The 17,397-nt window shown below is 43.0% G+C and overlaps 1 protein-coding gene across 1 annotated transcript in view; it reads right to left on the reverse strand.

Annotated features, from left to right (window-relative positions):
- The window catches only part of cusr (Copper-only SOD repeat protein), a 68,322-nt gene extending 57,293 nt beyond the window's left edge, over positions 1–11,029 (reverse strand). Inside the window, exon 1 of the mRNA XM_084319280.1 lies at positions 10,793–11,029. Coding sequence (XP_084175406.1) covers positions 10,793–10,832 — 40 coding nt within the window. The 5' untranslated portion in view covers positions 10,833–11,029. The remainder of the gene's footprint in view (positions 1–10,792) is intronic.
- Between the last annotated feature and the right edge of the window lie 6,368 nt (positions 11,030–17,397).

Genomic DNA, 17,397 nt, shown 5'->3' on the forward strand with positions numbered 1-17,397 from the left:
ATGTCGTTCTATTGGATTCTTATTATATATTACTATTGTATTATGCACATTGTTGCGGGCAAGACCCCCCGCATTTCATTGTATACTTGTATGCCGTGACAAATAAAACTCTTGACTTGACTTGACTAATATAATAATATTCTATAACTAGAATATAAACTATAGTAGCACCTGAATGGGAACAGAAAACATAGATGAAATGTTTCAATCACGTGGTCCCTTCACTACCCAGGCCACATATTTCAGGAATAAAAACATCCTGAAATTAAAGTAGAGTATATAAACATTGTAATTAGCTTTCACAAACAATACCGTGAGTCATAACAAGCCTCTCAAAAGAATCCTACCAGGTGAGTTGGCCTGTAAATTAACCCATGGCTTCATGCCAACAAAATAGTCTAGTGAACAGACACTTCTTGATAGATTCCAATGTTATCCCTCCATCATCTTCTTGTTTCACTCGCTAGCTTGATCATCATTTGTTATTTTTCCGTGGATCTTTACTTTCTAACCAGCAGAGCTCCGTATCTGAGCTAGACTAAGTAGACATTCTAAAACTGTAGACATTCTAAAACTGTTTCACCTATGAAATGAATTGGCTATAATTGTTCAAATGTGCATAAATATTATGTTTATTTAAAAAAAAAATATATATATATATATATATATATATATATATATATATATATATATATATATATATAAAAAAAAATTAAACAAAGCCATCCCTCACTATGTCTACATACCAGGGAAGACGAGTAATACAGTTACAACAATTCCTAATAAAAATGCGAAAGCAGGTTCCATTTCTATAAAGAAAGTCCCATAAATACTTTTTTTTATCAACATGAACTTTAACAGTGAATGTATCAATCCAGATGCCTACATATTTATAATGTGGACTATTTCAATAGCTGTACCAAATAATGTGCTAAACTGAAGTTAGCTATAACCAATTTTGTTAGCTCTGCTCTTGTGAATAGCATGTATTTTGTTTTATCAACTTAAGACAAGTTTGAGATCAATAGGTGCCTCTTGAAGAACATTAAAAGAAAGTTGCTGGGGGAGCTCCAGTAGCTCACCGCATATCTCGGCGCTATTTCTGCGTCGGGGAAAACCGTGCTGCGTCACGGATCTGGTGGACTCCGAGTTCGATTCCCGGACCCGCCGTCATTTGCCAGAATGTCTTCCCCTGATCTATATCCCGTTTCACCCTGTATCTGTCGGTCATGCTTGACCAGAAAAGCGATAAACGCTAAAAAATAAAGTAAAAAAAAAAAAAAAAAAAATGCTGATTTTCAACAGCCAACTGTACGGAATCAGCCCAACAATACAAAATGAGAGTGCTGTGGTTAGCATACATTTTCCCTCAGGGTTATTAATTTTTTTTGAAAACATGACTGTAGATACTAGATAGGCAAGATAGTTTTGCTAGTTTTGCTTTGCATGAAAAATGTTGTACGACAAAACAGGTAAGGAGATATGCTCATTTGAAAATCAAAGGTTTGGCCTGATGGTGGCGCTAGAGTAAAGTAATAAATAATCTTAATGAGTTTTTACAACACAACATCTTAACATGCAACGGCGGGCCGACGTGCCTGCCGGTGGAACAGACGAAAGTCATGGCAATTTGCTAGCGTCTAGCGGCTCAGGCCTGCATTTTTCACTGAACATATAAATCACAAAATTAAAGATTTGTTGCCATTCGAATTCCTCACCCGACCAAATCCATCCCTCGGTTCTCGAGTTACTTGACGATATGTCAGGCGAGCGACTTTTTATGCAAGAGCATCAGATGACCACCCTGGACTCTCGGCGCTCGAGAACTGCCAATCATCCGCCGATTGCGAAAATAATTGGTCAGCGTTGTAGCCAATGAGTGTAGCTTTCCAATGATACCCCACGTGGGGGGGGGTGCGAAGGGATCTAGGTGAAAGTTGTTGAGCGAAAACCAGATGTCAATTAGTCTTCGAATGAATGGCCGTGGATGAGGAAATGGAATTCTGGAGAGCTTTTTTTTGGCACACGGTTTACCCGGATCTCTCTCAAAGATCCATTTCTGATAGGATTTTTATAAAATTTGGATCTATACTACATAAGACTGCATGCTATGTTTTCCAGGTTATACGTATTTCTTTTATTTTTTTAATGCAACTGCTACAGAAAAATGTGAGTACACAAGTTCAAGTTCAACTCAAGTTCAGACCTATGTTACTCTATTTCATTAGCACTAAAAGTGATTTTCCTTTTTTGCATTAGTAACTTCAGAATGTTATCTTTCAAAAGAGTAGAAAGAAGCAGTAAGCCGGACCAGCACTCTCAGGTTCAACAAGTTTTAATCGCAGCCGTGCACAAACATGTTTCGGAACAGGTGTTCCTTTGTCAGTGTTAATGGCCAGTGCTAGCCATTAACACTGACGAAGGAACACCTGTTCCGAAACATGTTTGTTCACAGCTGCGATTAAAACTTGTTGAATCTGAGAGTGCTGGTCCGGCTTCCTGCTTCTTTCTACTTAATCTTCGGGATTGCAGCACCCAGTGTCAGATATTGAGAGCGCGGTCTATCTTGACTATCTTTCAAAAGAGACCAGGCTTATGCATGTGCTATAAGCATAAAGTATAAAGATAAGCTTTGCAAAAAAAGTATGCAGTCCTCAAGTTCAAGTAAAGAAATTGCCCCATTTCTGGGTGCCTGTAAAGAAGGCCAATTCACTCCAAACAAGCTTTACAATTCCACCTTACAAGCCTGTTTCCTGTCATAGAGCCAAGACATTTAGCAAGTTTGGTCCAAATCAGACAATTCGTGAGTAGTTACACATCACTTCCTGGTGCGATATCCAAAATTAAATTGTATCTAACAGTCATATGGTTCGACCTCAGGGGTGCAGTCGTAATATGGGCGGAGGCCAAACGGTATCCTATTATTATGCAAAGTCTAGGCACTTATCACCTAGACTTTGCATAATAATAGGATGCGCGCACTTCGAAGCCCAAACGCCGTTTGACCGCGGTTGCCCAGCACTGCACCACTGTTCGACCTATCGACTTCACAAGTGATTGCATTAAAAGATGTTGGTCCCAAGATACCACACTGCAAGGTTCATGATGATTGGGCGAAAGGTCCATGAGTTGAAACAAAATATCAACTCATGTGTTGCAATCCCCAACCTGTACTCAAGATCTTATCATATCAAGATACACATTCCTGCATATGTTTAAGAGTACCCTAAGGTGGCAAATCTATCTCTGTTGATGTCACTTGAGATGTCACTATCAGACCTGTTTTACTTGATTTATTTGTCAATGGCGGCTCTTACTCACTTCAACAGCGGAGACTTTATTGTCTCACAGACACTAATAATAATAAATAATAACTTCATTTTATATAGCGCCTTTCAAAAGACCCAAGGTCACTTTACATAGGGGGGGAAAAATAACAAAAGTAACAAACATAGTGGACAGACACAACATACAAAGTGAGAAGTTAGGGGTTAAAGGCCAAGTTGAAGAGGTGGGTTTTGAGCAGTTTTTTTAATGAGTTGGGGAGTTGCGGAGTTCAGTGGGGAGGGAGTTCCAGAGGGTGGGAGCTGCCACACTGAAAGCTCTGTCCCGAAGGTCCGCAGTCTGGTTCGGGGGATTGAGAGCTGACCAGTGTCCGTGGATCGCAGGGACCGTGACTGAGTGTAGGGGTGGAGGAGGTCAGTGTGGTACTGATGAATGATGAATTGAAAATGGGGGACCCTGATGTAAACAAGACAAAAGTCTTTCTCTGGTCTGCATCCCCTTAACAATTGTTTGTATTGAGCTGTACTGTATTGTACCCATTCTGCAATCTGTTAATAAAATGTTCAATCAATCAATCAATCAAACTGAGGTGCCAGAGCGTGGAGGGATTTGTAAGTGAGCAGGAGGGTTTTGTAGGTGATGCGGGATTTGATGGGGAGCCAGTGGAGGTGGATGAGGGTGGGGCTGATGTGCTGCCAGGGTTTGGTGCGGGTTAGAACCCTGGCAGCTGAATTTTGAACATACTGGAGCCTGTCCAGGGTTTTGCTTGGGACCCCGGACAGGACCCCGTTGCAGTAGTCCAGGCGGGAGGTGAAGAAGGCATGGATGAGGGTCTCAGCTGTGGAGTCGGAAAGTGATGGTCGGAGTCTGGAGATGTTTCTGAGATGGAAGAAGGCGGATTTGGTGACGGAACTGACATGGGCTTGGTAAGAAAGGGTGGAGTCCAGGATAACGCAGAGGTTGCGGACCTTTGGGGAAGGGCAGATGGAGCATCCGTCTATGTGGAGGGTGAGATCTCCAACCTTCCGGAGCAGGGCCTTGGGTGCCACAACTATGAGCTCAGTTTTATTGTTGTTGCAGTTGACAAGGGAGCGTGGGGGGAGCTGGGTGGATGGTTTGTTGGAGAGGTAGAGTTGTGTGTCGTCGGCGTAGGAGTGGAAACTGAGGCCATGGCGGCGGATGATCTGACCGAGGGGGAGCATGTAAATGGTGAACAGAATTGGGCCAAGTACAGAACCTTGGGGGACGCCTTGGTTGACTGGGGGCGGGGTGGAACTGGAATCGCCGATTGTGATAAACTGAAAGAATGATTGCTTCAATGGAACCTGTTGTCAAAACGGCAATATATACTATATATACTAGTGCTGTCAAACGATTAAAATATTTAACTCGATTAATCGCATGATTGTCCATAGTTAACTCGCGATTAATCGCAAATTAATCGCATTTTTTTTTAATTTTTTTTTTACCTTAAACAGATCTTTTTCAAGTTCCAAGTTTTAATACTCTTATCAACATGCGAGTCAACAAATGCTTGCTTTGTGCAGCCATTTAACACAAAAGGATGACCCTCATGCATTGCAAATTTGCATCAAATTCAAAACAGAGTGATGCACAAAATAACTTAAAAGAAAATAATAATTTAAAACAATGAATAAAGTGTGCATGAATTAATAGGGGAAAGAAAACGTTAGGAACTTGTTACATTCACACACACAAGGGCTGATTAATCACACACCCCCCTCTCTCCCTCACACACACTCTCCCAGCTCTTTTTCTCTTTTGCCCCTTCCTCATCTCTCTCACCCCCCTCTCTCTCTATATCTCACACACACACACACACACACACACACACACACACACACACACACACACACACACACACACACTTCAGAAACAAACATAGTATCAATGAGAGCATCAATAATACACCTGAGTGAAGTCTAATAAAAAAAAAAAAAAAAAAAAAAAAAATTTTTTTTTTTTTTTTTTTAGTTAATCTTGAGTTAAAAAAATTAGTGGCATTAATAGAATCGGGAGTTAACGCGATATTAACGCGATATATTTGACAGCCTTAATATATACATATTGTGTACTCTATATTCTTCTTCTGTATTATAGGAGAAGGTATTATTGGCCATTGTTCTTCAGTGCCACTAATGGTAATCTGCCATTATCTGGGGTGGTGTCAGGACAATATAACTGCTGTTATTGTATCACACACTTTGTTTGGGAAAAATAATATTAATATTTGATCTGGGGGGTGGGGGGGGGGTGGTGTTTGATGTTTGAGTGGACATTTAGGAATACTGGTACCTATGGTCAATTAAGGAGTCCACAAAAAACAATGTTGTTAAAACATATGTTTTAAGAGTATCCTAAGGTGGAAAATCTATCTCTATGTCACTTGAGATGTCACTATCAGACTTGTATTACATGATGTATCCTCTATCCTGCGGAAAGTGAACAATGGCTGCCAGTTAGTGCAGAAGCAGCAGGGTTGGTATACAGTACCGATCTAATAATGTTAATAAAGCTTGCATTAAACCCCAACTTTAGTTTCTGCGAATGGTGGTGGACAGGTCACCAAATATGCCCTGTGGATGTTGTGAGTGACTCCCAACTCGTCCAGACACGATTGGGAACAGCTGGGCGCATGCGGGGACGCACACAGAGCGACAAGCACCGGCAGCATAAAGAGCCCGACAGCCTTGTTTGCTTGTTTGTTCGTACTGATCACTTGTGGTTCGTTTTACCAAGAAGCCTATTGACAAATCTCACATTAGTATTCCTCGTGTCTTGGACTAACCCGGTTTTATGACTTTGTTTTCCCCCCAGTGTTTTGTTTCGTCTTTATCGTTTGCTAACCGGCGCTGTCTTGTCCTCTCTCCTTCAAGGATACCGCCCCATGCTCGGATTAACCCGTTTCGCTCCCTGCGTGCACACGCTCTCCAACTGGCGTCTCGGGACGCACGAATGGACTTTGTACTCAGACAGTTCCCCACCCTCTGTTACCGGACTGGTTAGTACACGCAAACGAACAATAGCCTGAGACATTTACATTTTACACCACATTAGTTTTACATGTTAGACACACACATCCACACACATAGGTTATTCTGAATTACACACCTCATTCACATGTTCCCTGCTGGCACACACACACGTCCCCCACTTAGGCCCCGTTAGGATATTATTGTTTATTCCCCAGTATTCCCTTGTTGTATATTTCTATTAAATCTGGTTTATTCATCATCTGTTTCCTGTGTCCGTCTGTCCCGGGGTACTGCCACTTTTCACCACTTGGTTCGACCGTAACAGTGGATTTCCGCAGAGTTTCATAAAAAGCGACCTCTGTAGTGGTACAGAGAGAGAGAGAGAGAGAGAGAGAGAGAGAGAGAGAGAGAGAGAGAGAGAGAGAGAGAGAGAGAGAGAGAGAGAGAGAGAGAGAGAGAGACCCACAGCGTGCTAGCCAGCTAACACGTCAACTGGTGTGTAAGCTAGCTACAAATATTTGAACCGGAATTTAGTGCAGAAGCAGCTCCACTCAACCTGGTCAAATGTTTTTTTCCAGCATCGAGTGAGAGGAGCAGAGGAAATATCCAGATCCTTCAATAATATGGAGTAACCTGCACACATGATCCGATACTTGGTGAGATAAATCCAGTTCCGTCTGGATGAATGAGTGAGCTCTTGTAGGTTTGCTAGATGGTCTGCAAGTATTTACCTTGGCATACAATCGCGTATCGGCATTCAAGAGGGAGATACTGTATGTAACTAGTGTACTCCAAGGGGTCCGTACCTTTAATTTACTCCTACTGTAGAAATTAATTTAGGGTCCTGTTAAGATCCCTTAAAGATACAGGAGCTCCTGAGATTACTACTACTACTGGGTAATAGTGCTAATCAGATGTAATAGGCCCTAATCATTTGGCATAAGATATTGATGGCTAGTGCATTTGTTTGGCTATTGTGTCACAAAGTAAATAAACTCCCTTTGAAATGGTGACCGCTGTTCATTTATGTCATTTATGTCATTTATGTTTTTTTTGCAAACCAAAACAACATACTCTATACTTATAGCACATGCAGGAGCCTGGTCTCTTTTGAAAGATGACATTCTGAAGTTTCTGATTCCAGAAAGAAAATTCACTTTTAGTGCTAATGAAGAGTAACATATGTCTGAAGGAGCCGTGCTAGGAAGGCGACATAACAATAGCGCGTTCAGGGGAATTCACCTGTGTGCCAACAAGTGTATTTAACCCTTCTGCCTTGTTAGGTAACTGACAGAGTTGGCACATTAGTGCATGAAAAGATTGCATCTCAACATATCTATCAAAGATTCGAAAGATTTCCGAATTGTAACCAATTATATTCCTGTTTGTGTTAGGGTTAGGTTTATGGTTAGGGTTAGCGTTAGGGTTAGGGTTAGGGTTAGTGTAACCCTAACCCCTAATGGCATGAAATAAACCAATGGGGTCGTGTAACGATTGGGTTGCTAATGAAGGTGAGAACACAGTTTGCAGACAAGGGAGAAGGAACGGAGGCAGAGACGAGGAGCGATGCTTGAAGAAGGGGTGTTTACTACTGATCCAATATACAATACAAATAAAAGACACTACTACTAACAAAAGAACGAAGGAAAACAAGAAAATGGCAGGAGTATACAGGCAAGGACTCACTAGACATCAACGGGGAAGGCAGGCACGACACGGGGACAACACGGGTACTGGAGGAAATGACACCACAAGGAAATGAGGACAAACAGACACCTAAATACCCACACTAATTAACCCTTTAATCGCCGTTGACGCTGAAACGTCATTCCCCGCCATGCTTATTCTGCCAATGACGCTGTACAGCGTCTTTGATATCAATATTTCAAAGATCTGTGATCGAAATCATATTTCTCCCCCGGAGACATTATATGTACTGGTGAGCCCCTGTCAACTCTCTAACGGTTCAAGAGCGCCATCTGGTGGCCGATCGGCGGATCGCCCAGGGAATAAACAGGATGTAGAAGCTGGTGCTCATTTCAATTTGGTCCGATCACTCGCTATAGGTCCCGGGACTCGAGCTCGACACAATACATAGCGATCCGTTGCCAATAACTCGATAAACAACATGATTTGGACGTATATACTATTATACAACCTGGAAATGGATCGGGTATTTCTATATCCCATAATAGAAAAAAATCTGTTCCACGCTCATCGTCCAACGGCGAGAGGAAGCTACGGTGAGTTTCAGCGTTATTTTCTAATGTCTTCTATACTAACTGCTCTAATGATCATATCACCCACACTAGATGAATGATATAACGTTGCCCACGGAATTATAAACGACCCCCCGCCCATCCGATCATCATCAGATCATACGTAGTAACTTCTAGAACCACGTCCAGTTGACATTTTTTATCTGGCACCGATCGCTATCAAACTGTATTTGATCATCAATATAATGCATTTAGGGCTATAAATCAAGTTCTGGAGAAAGCTGCAGAAAACGATAAAAACATACTTATACTTTAGACCGTATTTTAGTATGAATGAAAAAGTATAACGTTGCTACACCCTGAACAATAGATATAGGACTTTAAATGGGCCATGGTAATGTCAATTTAGCAATACAATTTAAAAAGTTATAGCCCTGCAAAGAAGGGGAACTTCTCCATGTTAAATAGGGCTGGCGAGGGATGGTAAATTATGAATTTAACCCCGGCGATCAAAGGGTTAACAATGATCAACACCTGGCCAAAACACAGAATCACAAACACAACCTAGACACAAAAGCAATGACACCATAAACACAACTAGACACTAAGGCAATGACACACTAAACACAACTAGACACTAAGGCAATGACACACAACAACCCAACAGGGGGGTGACATCAAACACAGACAGGGATGGCCCAGGATAACAGAATATTAGAAATCAAATCAATTATGTGCAACCAACATAAAATGGCAGACCGCACCATCGGGCTTAGGTCACCAGAGGGAGATAGGGAGCCAATGTCAGGGGGAGAGCACTGTCCAATGTTATTCTCATGCCCGGTCCAGCCAGGACCGGGCCTTGGAACGTAACAGGGTCGTTTTGTCCTCTATTATTGGTAACTTTCTTTTAGAGGTTTTCAAAATATAATCTTCTCAAATTCTGTAAATATATGGAAAATAAACCAACGGACCCAATTTCATGATATAATCATCAACACAGCCACCGTTGCACGCACACACAACACAACACAACACACACACACACACACACACACACACACACACACACACAAAGGCTAAATACAGGAAATAGTTGCACAAGGGTTAAATTAATGACTCAGGTTTCCCCGTATTTGGGTGTCAACAAAGCAGTGACATTGGCCTGAATTGACCTGGCTTTGAAGATCAGATGACACACAGTTCTGTTGTGGATGACTCTGTGTGAATTGGAGGGGGAAGCTTGCGGTCACATTCTTTAAAATGTAACCATTGTTGCACTGGATAATTATACTGCAACTTCATTTTTTATATTTATTGGACAGGGTGTTAAAATGTTACTGTGCTGTCAACTAAATAATGTAGCCGACTTTGAATGTGGTCTTTATCTTCACAAGTGCAATTTTCTGTTTCTGCTTAGCTAGAGAAAATAACCTTCACCGCCTTTAACTATGAATGAACAACGCTCTTAACTTACAATCTCTAGATAACACTGTTGGAAAACTTATAACCGTTTGTAGTTCTTCCTCTGACGTACTCCAGCAGTGGTGGTATGAGGAAATCTTGATGGTAATTTCCCTCACTGTGGTTGTAATATTCTCGCTGTGGAGAGGAGCTTGAGCAGTAGGCATAATGTGACTGCCTAATACATATTTTTTCTCATTTGGATATTTGGATATATAAAAAACTGTACTTTTATTTTATTTTTCATTATTTGTTATATTATTTTTATTTGTATACAATTATTATGTAAAATATTGTAAGGAAGGGGAAGGGCTTGATACATTCTTTACTTCCCTCTGTTCCTTCTGGAACACTTATTGTATGGAAATAGTCTTTGACTATTTTTAAAACTTTTTAAACTTGTTTTATGTTTCTATGTTCGAGACAAATAAAAATCAAATCAAATCAACTCAAAAATCACCAAGGAAACACTGGAGTGATTACAATCCGTTGGTTCCTCATTCAAGCCATCACGCATCATCTGCATTTTGCACATTGACTTTAAAATGCGTTTTGCACTGTGAATTTCAATACCTGCTATAACTTCTTTGGGATTGAATTCTAGTTGTCAAGTACCGGCACAGTATTTCTTAAGTGTCTCCTAGCCTCTGCGTGACCGAGTGTAGTAGACAGTACTTCATACTTCATACTTGCATGAACCAGAACAACAAACAACCTGAGGTGAGAGTGTTTGACCACATTGCATAAGTAGTGTCAAAAGGAAGTCAAATATTGTCTAGAAAACAATTGTTTTTTTAGACAACAAACAAACATTTTGTGAATACTCACCAAGAGTAGCAAACAGCAGGAATACGGGTGACAGGCACATGCTGGTAGGTGTGTGAACGAGACCTGTAGCCTGCAAGATGGAGAGCAAAAAAAAAGAAGCGTGGGAAGGAAAGAAAAATGAAAAGAAACGTTCACTCAGGTCACTCAAAGAGTAAAAGTCAAAAGTGAGTAAAAGAAAAAAAAAAATTGACGTATGACAAAAAAACACGGGGACAGAGAAATGTATGAATGGTGTGAGTTCTCCAAGGGTGTGCTTTTGAGTGTAGTGAGGTGTGCAGCCTACCTCTCTCTCTCTCTCTCTCTCAGCCCCAGACAGCCCTCACTGTCTCTCTCAGGCTGTGATTGGTGCAGCCCAAGACAACAGAGTCTGGCCTCACAGGCAGGAGGAGGAGGAGGGAGGAGGGAGGAGGGAGGAGGGAGGAGGGAGGAGGGAGGAGGAGCAGGGGGGTAGGATGCTGTATTTATCAGGATGGGTAAAAAGTAGCCTGTTCCTCAACTGTTTGGCCGTAATCCAGTTAAGAAGAAACATCACAATAAAATCAAGAACAAAAAACCCACCATGAAATCGAAAATAAATGTAAAATAAATAAATGCACCACTCCCAGACATCCCAGCGAAGGTAAAGAAAACTCATAAAAAAATTAAAAAATAAATAAAAAAGCAATAGGAAAAAAGCACCACAGGCAACGTGGAGGAGAGAAACGTTAGAAGGGCCATTCAAGGGGGGATCCCCATTCTTGGATTACGGTGATAGTAGTGTTCCTATGGATGATCGATGGGTGGAGAATAAAACAGGCGTTGGTATGTATGTACATATATGTGTAATAAAACACAAATATGTACATGCAATAGCAACTATAAGAACATTTTTGAAAGATTTAAATTAGAATAGAGCTAAGAAGAAGAAGAAGAACAACAACAACAACAACAACAACAACAACAACAACAACAACAACAACAACAACAACAACAACAACAACAACAACAACAACAACAACAACAACAAAATATAAAGCATAGGGAAACTAGCTCTGGTATGAAAATAAGATAAAGGATAAATGTCGGCTTGAGAACCATGTTGGCATTCGGGGTCTCGCACTAGCTTGGTTTAAATCCTATTTAACTGATAGAACACACTGCGTGGTCTATAATGATTTAACATCTGAGACCCTCCCAGTGCAATGTGGTGTCCCACAAGGCTCTGTCCTGGGCCCTTTGCTATTTTCGATTTACATGCTACCCCTCGGCGATATCATACGCAAATTTGGCATAAACTTTCATTTTTACGCTGATGACACCCAATTATATATACCTATTAAGCCAAATGATTCCTCCCAACTACAAAACCTTGAGGCCTGCTTGCTTGCCGTCAAAAAATGGATGTCGCAAAACTTTCTACTCCTTAATGCAGATAAAACTGAGATGTTAATTGTTGGCCCCCCAAACCACAGAGGCCTGTTTCAGGACATCTCCCTCAACTTTGATACCTGTCATGTATCCCAGAGCTCCACCATAAAAAACCTCGGAGTCATTTTTGATTCCTCCCTCTCATTTAATGCACATATAAAAAATGTCACCAAAATTGCATTCTTCCATCTTCGTAATATCGCAAAAATACGCCCCATTTTAACTCTGGCTGATGCTGAAACCCTGATTCATGCTTTTGTCTCATCACGTCTGGACTACTGTAATGCACTTTTTTCAGGCTTACCTAATTCAAGCATCAAAAATCTTCAACTCGTGCAAAATGCGGCTGCACGGATACTAACTAGAACTAGAAAATTTGATCACATCACACCAGTTTTGTCCGCCCTACATTGGCTTCCTATCCAAGCCCGCTCTGACTTTAAAGTGCTACTCCTCACCTACAAAATTTTAAATGGGCTTGCACCGCTCTATCTATCTGATCTCATCTCCCGATACTCGCCCGCTCGTGCTCTGCGCTCACAAAATGCGGGGCTTCTATCGACCCCTAGGGTTAAAAAGAAATCCGCCGGCCACAGAGCCTTTGTCTACCGCGCTCCCTACCTGTGGAACAAATTACCTGCCGTCATCAGGGGCGCCTGCTCTGTCGAAGCTTTTAAATCCCTGCTTAAGACTCATCTTTTCTCTCTCTCCTTCAACCTACCTTGATCTCACCTGGTCGGGGACTGACCTTTAGATTAATCTGTGTAGTTTAGTTATGGTACAGGGTACTACATGGTACCACTGGGTAGTTTACTATAGGGTAGTTTAGTTAGGGTACAGGGTACTACATGGTACCACAGAGTACTACTTGGTACTGCATGGCATTACAGGGTACTACATGGCTTACTTAGCTCTACATGGCACCACAGGGTACTACATGGCACTACAGGGTACTACAGGATACTACGGGGTACTACATGGCACTTTGGGGTACTATAGGGTACTACATGGCACTACGGGGTACTACATGGCACTACAGGGTACTACATGTCTGCTCCTTTCCAGCACCACAAACATGGGAACTCTCTAACTCTTCCCCCCCCCCCCCCCTCTCCCCCCCCCCCCCCCCCCCCCCCTCCCTCCCTCTTCTCTCTGAGTACCCGTCTCCTGGCGCTGACCAAGGTGATGGATGCCTCGGGGTCTTGGCCAAGCTTGTAGTGACTGCTCTACATGCACCTCCGAGGCATTGGATCAGTTATTCACCGCCGTCTGTCCGTGGTCCTGTCAACTGATTAACAGACTGTTAACAGATTAACAGTCAACGCGGTTTCATTGCTGGGTTAAGTACTTCTATTCTATTCACATAATACGCTTACTTCATATATCTACTCCATTCACATATATGCCTACCACTTGTATCTATTGCTATGTCCGCCTACTACAATCTCATGAGCTGTCTAACGCCTGTCCCGTCTCCCTGTCTTCCTATGACTTGCTGTCCTGGAGTGTTGACCGGAGTGTTGGACGTCCCGTGACGAAGGCCGGGAGATTGCGACCCCCTCTGCGTGCCCCCCTGTCTTCGGAGGTCTCGTAGTGGTGACCGGAGTGCCGGATGTCCCGCGATGATGTCGGGGAGTTCGCGACCCTCTCTGCGCCACCCCCCTTCCCCCTGTCTCCGGCTGTCCCTGAGCAACGACCGGAGTGTTGAATGTCCCGTGACTAAGACGGGGAGGACGTGACCCTCTTGCGCCGCCCCTGTGCCTCAAATAGATCCGCTATCAACTCTATCTTTAATCTTTCAAAATGTTCAGTTGCTATCGCTATTAGCTCTATCTTTAATTTTTCAAAATGTACAGTTGCTATTGCATGCACTCATCTGTGTTTCACCACACACATGAGTGCATGCTTACCAACTGTCCGTCTGCAACACTACTATCACCGACATCTAAGAAGGGAGATCCCCCCTTGAACGGCCCTTCTAAGGTTTCTCTCCTCCACATTGCCTGTGGAGCTTTTTTTCCCTATTGTTAGGTTTTAGTGAGTTTTTCCTTACCTTCGCGTGGGGTATGTCTGGGAGTGTTGCATTCATTCATTTATTTGCATTCATCTAGTGTTCTTGTTCTGTTCTTGACTTATTGTTATGTTGTCTTCTTGACTTGTTTAAAGAAGACCTGTACGGCCCATGGGGACATTAACGTGTGTTGTCGGGCCCTATAAATAAATTTGATTTGATTTGATTTGATGTCAAGGCTCAGAGCTCAAAATAACATATCCTGTGTCCCCGTGTCGGTGAGCCCCTCCGGAAGCCACACTCAGGTGGCCTGTGGGGGTCATGTGGTCAGGCGGAGGATATGGGAGGAGGGTGAGCTCTGATCGAGTTTTTCTTCCTCCAAACTATACAGTATTTACATTTACATTTTGTCATTTAGCTGATGCTTTTATCCAAAGCGACTTACAAGTTCTGTATGACAAGTCAGCAGGAAGGGTACAACTCTTTCAGCTGAGTAACAATGATCAATGATTACCAAAAGCACGAGCAGTGAACTCCAAGCCCACGTGACTGAAGTCCAACTGGAAAAAAACAGACTAAGAAATGACGTAAACTCCATGATCAAAACTGCAAAAAAATTATTTCATCAATGACAAAACTGAGAAAAAAAAATAAACTACTAACTTTGGAAATTACTCAATAATCAACTAGGCTGCAGTAAAAAACTTAAAACCAGATTTTCAAACATAAACATAAAGATGGACAACACGCTCATCACAGACTGGATGTAGCCAATTACTTAAACATTTTCTTCACAAACATAGCCACAACACTGGTAAACAAACTACCCTCCCACTCATGGCATTTTGGGGTAGAACACATCATAGCCTACTACAATAACCTAGGGGTCCGCAAAGACGATTTCTTTTTTTCTGATCCACTTTTTCTCCAAATTTTTCTATTTTTCTCCCATTCCAATTTCGCCTCACCAATTCTCCCTTCAATTCTCCCCTCCCCTGTCTCGAATGTTGCTAGACTATGCCTCCCACTGGTCGGCTGCAGTGAGGACCAAAATTGCATCACGTGTCCCCTCCGGTACACAAGGAGGCAGCTGTTGCATCTTTTCACCTGAACAGCGCAATCTCTCAGTGGCGAGGAGTAACACGTGGGAGGCTCACGCTGCCCCCGATACTTCCCGATTCTGCTGTACAGGCGCACCAACCGACCTGTAGGAGTCGCTGTCCACAACGTCCAATCCCCACCCACCGGCTTTCCCACCCTCTAACACTGCCAATTGTGTTAGTATGACGACCGGCCAAGCCGGTAGCAACGCCGAGAGCTGGGCTCGATACCAGCATCTCCTGCGTTAGTGGCAAGCGCCTTGCCCACTGCGCCACTCAGCCGCCTCCGCAAAGACGATTTCAAATGGTATGTAGAAATGGTAACAACAGCTGAGGTACTAAAAAAACTGAGCGCCCTCCAACCTAACAAGGCCACTGGCCATGACAATATCCCCTCCAAATTCCTCAGAGACTCAGCAGCCGCCATCACCCCAGTCATCACACACATAATAAACCTCTCCACCTGTGTCCCCGTGTCGGTGAGCCCCTCCGGAAGCCACACTCAGGTGGCCTGTGGGGGTCATGTGGTCAGGCGGAGGATATGGGAGGAGGGTATTTACATTTACATTTTGTCATTTAGCTGACGCTTTTATCCAAAGCGACAAGTTCTGTACGACAAGTCAGCAGGAAGGGTACAACTTGTAATGTCCACACTTAGGCTATTGGTAATTATAATAAGCACGCAGGAGTCGGTAGGCTGTGGCGTTATCCCTCCGTGTTTATTCCTTGCTCTCAGAACATGAACATCCACATCATGGTAGCTTCAGGCACGTACCGTAACTACAGGACACACTTCCTAGTTGTCGCCTATCCTATTGTGCCGCCTAACGGTGGCGGTGGTAATAACAGTATCATAACAATAATACTAACAATGCAGAACACAACATCTCCCTTTTTCTCATAAGGTTAGTACTACTCACCAGGGGCGGCGGGGGGGAGGGGCTAGCAGGGTCTTCAGCCCCCTCTGAAAAAAGCTTAGCCCCCTCTAAGCCCCCCCTCCCAGACAGTTATGTTTTTTTATTTTATTTATATATAAAATAAATGTATAAATAAATGTATGGAATAAAAAATATAATATATGAAGACATCGGCCTGACTGATGTAACTAAACTAAATTATTAAATCATATTGACCTGCCATGATGACCTGCCGTTCACCTTTGTGGCACCTGTTGTGTGATTTGATTGGTTGGGTTCGTTGCACGTGATTACATCATTCATTTGCATGCGCACACTTTAAGTTTAACGTTAACTCTAGCTAACGCGAGAAGTTTCTAGCTGCAGCACTGTCTCTACTTAGTAGCAGCAGTTATTACAACTTACAACAAGCTTAAGTTAGGTGACATTTATATAATGGACCGCTTTATTATTATTGGAAAAAAGCGAGGGAGTGTGGCCGTGGATGATGTTGTTGATGGACTTGGTGGTCGTGGAGATCCACCAACTAATTCCAGCAACGTGGTGGTCGAGAACGTGGAGGACATTGTGTTCGTGTTGCCAGACACGGAAGATAATGAGGAGGACCTGGACGATGAACAACAAGGCCCCGGGCCCGGGGTAACGTCAGTGGCGAGGCCCGCAGTCGCAGAGGGTTCATCTTCGGCCGAAGATGACTCGGATAACGACAATGAGAGTGGAGGGGCCGCCGCCCGGGGGGGAGAACAGGTGGCGGCGTTGGCTCACAGTCACATACCTGCCGTCATTCGCGGCAAAAGGCCTGGTGGGCCTGTGGATTTAAGCCAAGATCCAGCTGAGGGACCGAGATGTCCTAAACTAATGTCTTACCCGACTCGAAAATTTGGATCTCAATCGAGGGGGTTTAACAACTCTTGGTTCGAACAATATCCATGGCTGGAATATTCGCTCTCTTCTGATGCTGCATTTTGTTATGCATGTAGACATTTTTTCCACCATGGGCCAGGTCATATTGAAAAGAGTTTCACCCATGCCGGGTGTCGCAACTGGAGAAAAGGAGCAGAGAAATTGGCGCAACACAACACTAGTGTTTCCCATAGACTAGCCATGGAAGCATGGTGTGAATTTAAGCTGCGATCGAAATGTGGGTCGAGGATTTTAACACAACTTGAT

This window comes from Notolepis coatsorum, assembly GCF_963971535.1.
Source record: "Notolepis coatsorum genome assembly, chromosome: 7".
Classification (NCBI taxonomy): Eukaryota; Metazoa; Chordata; class Actinopteri; order Aulopiformes; family Paralepididae; genus Notolepis; species Notolepis coatsorum.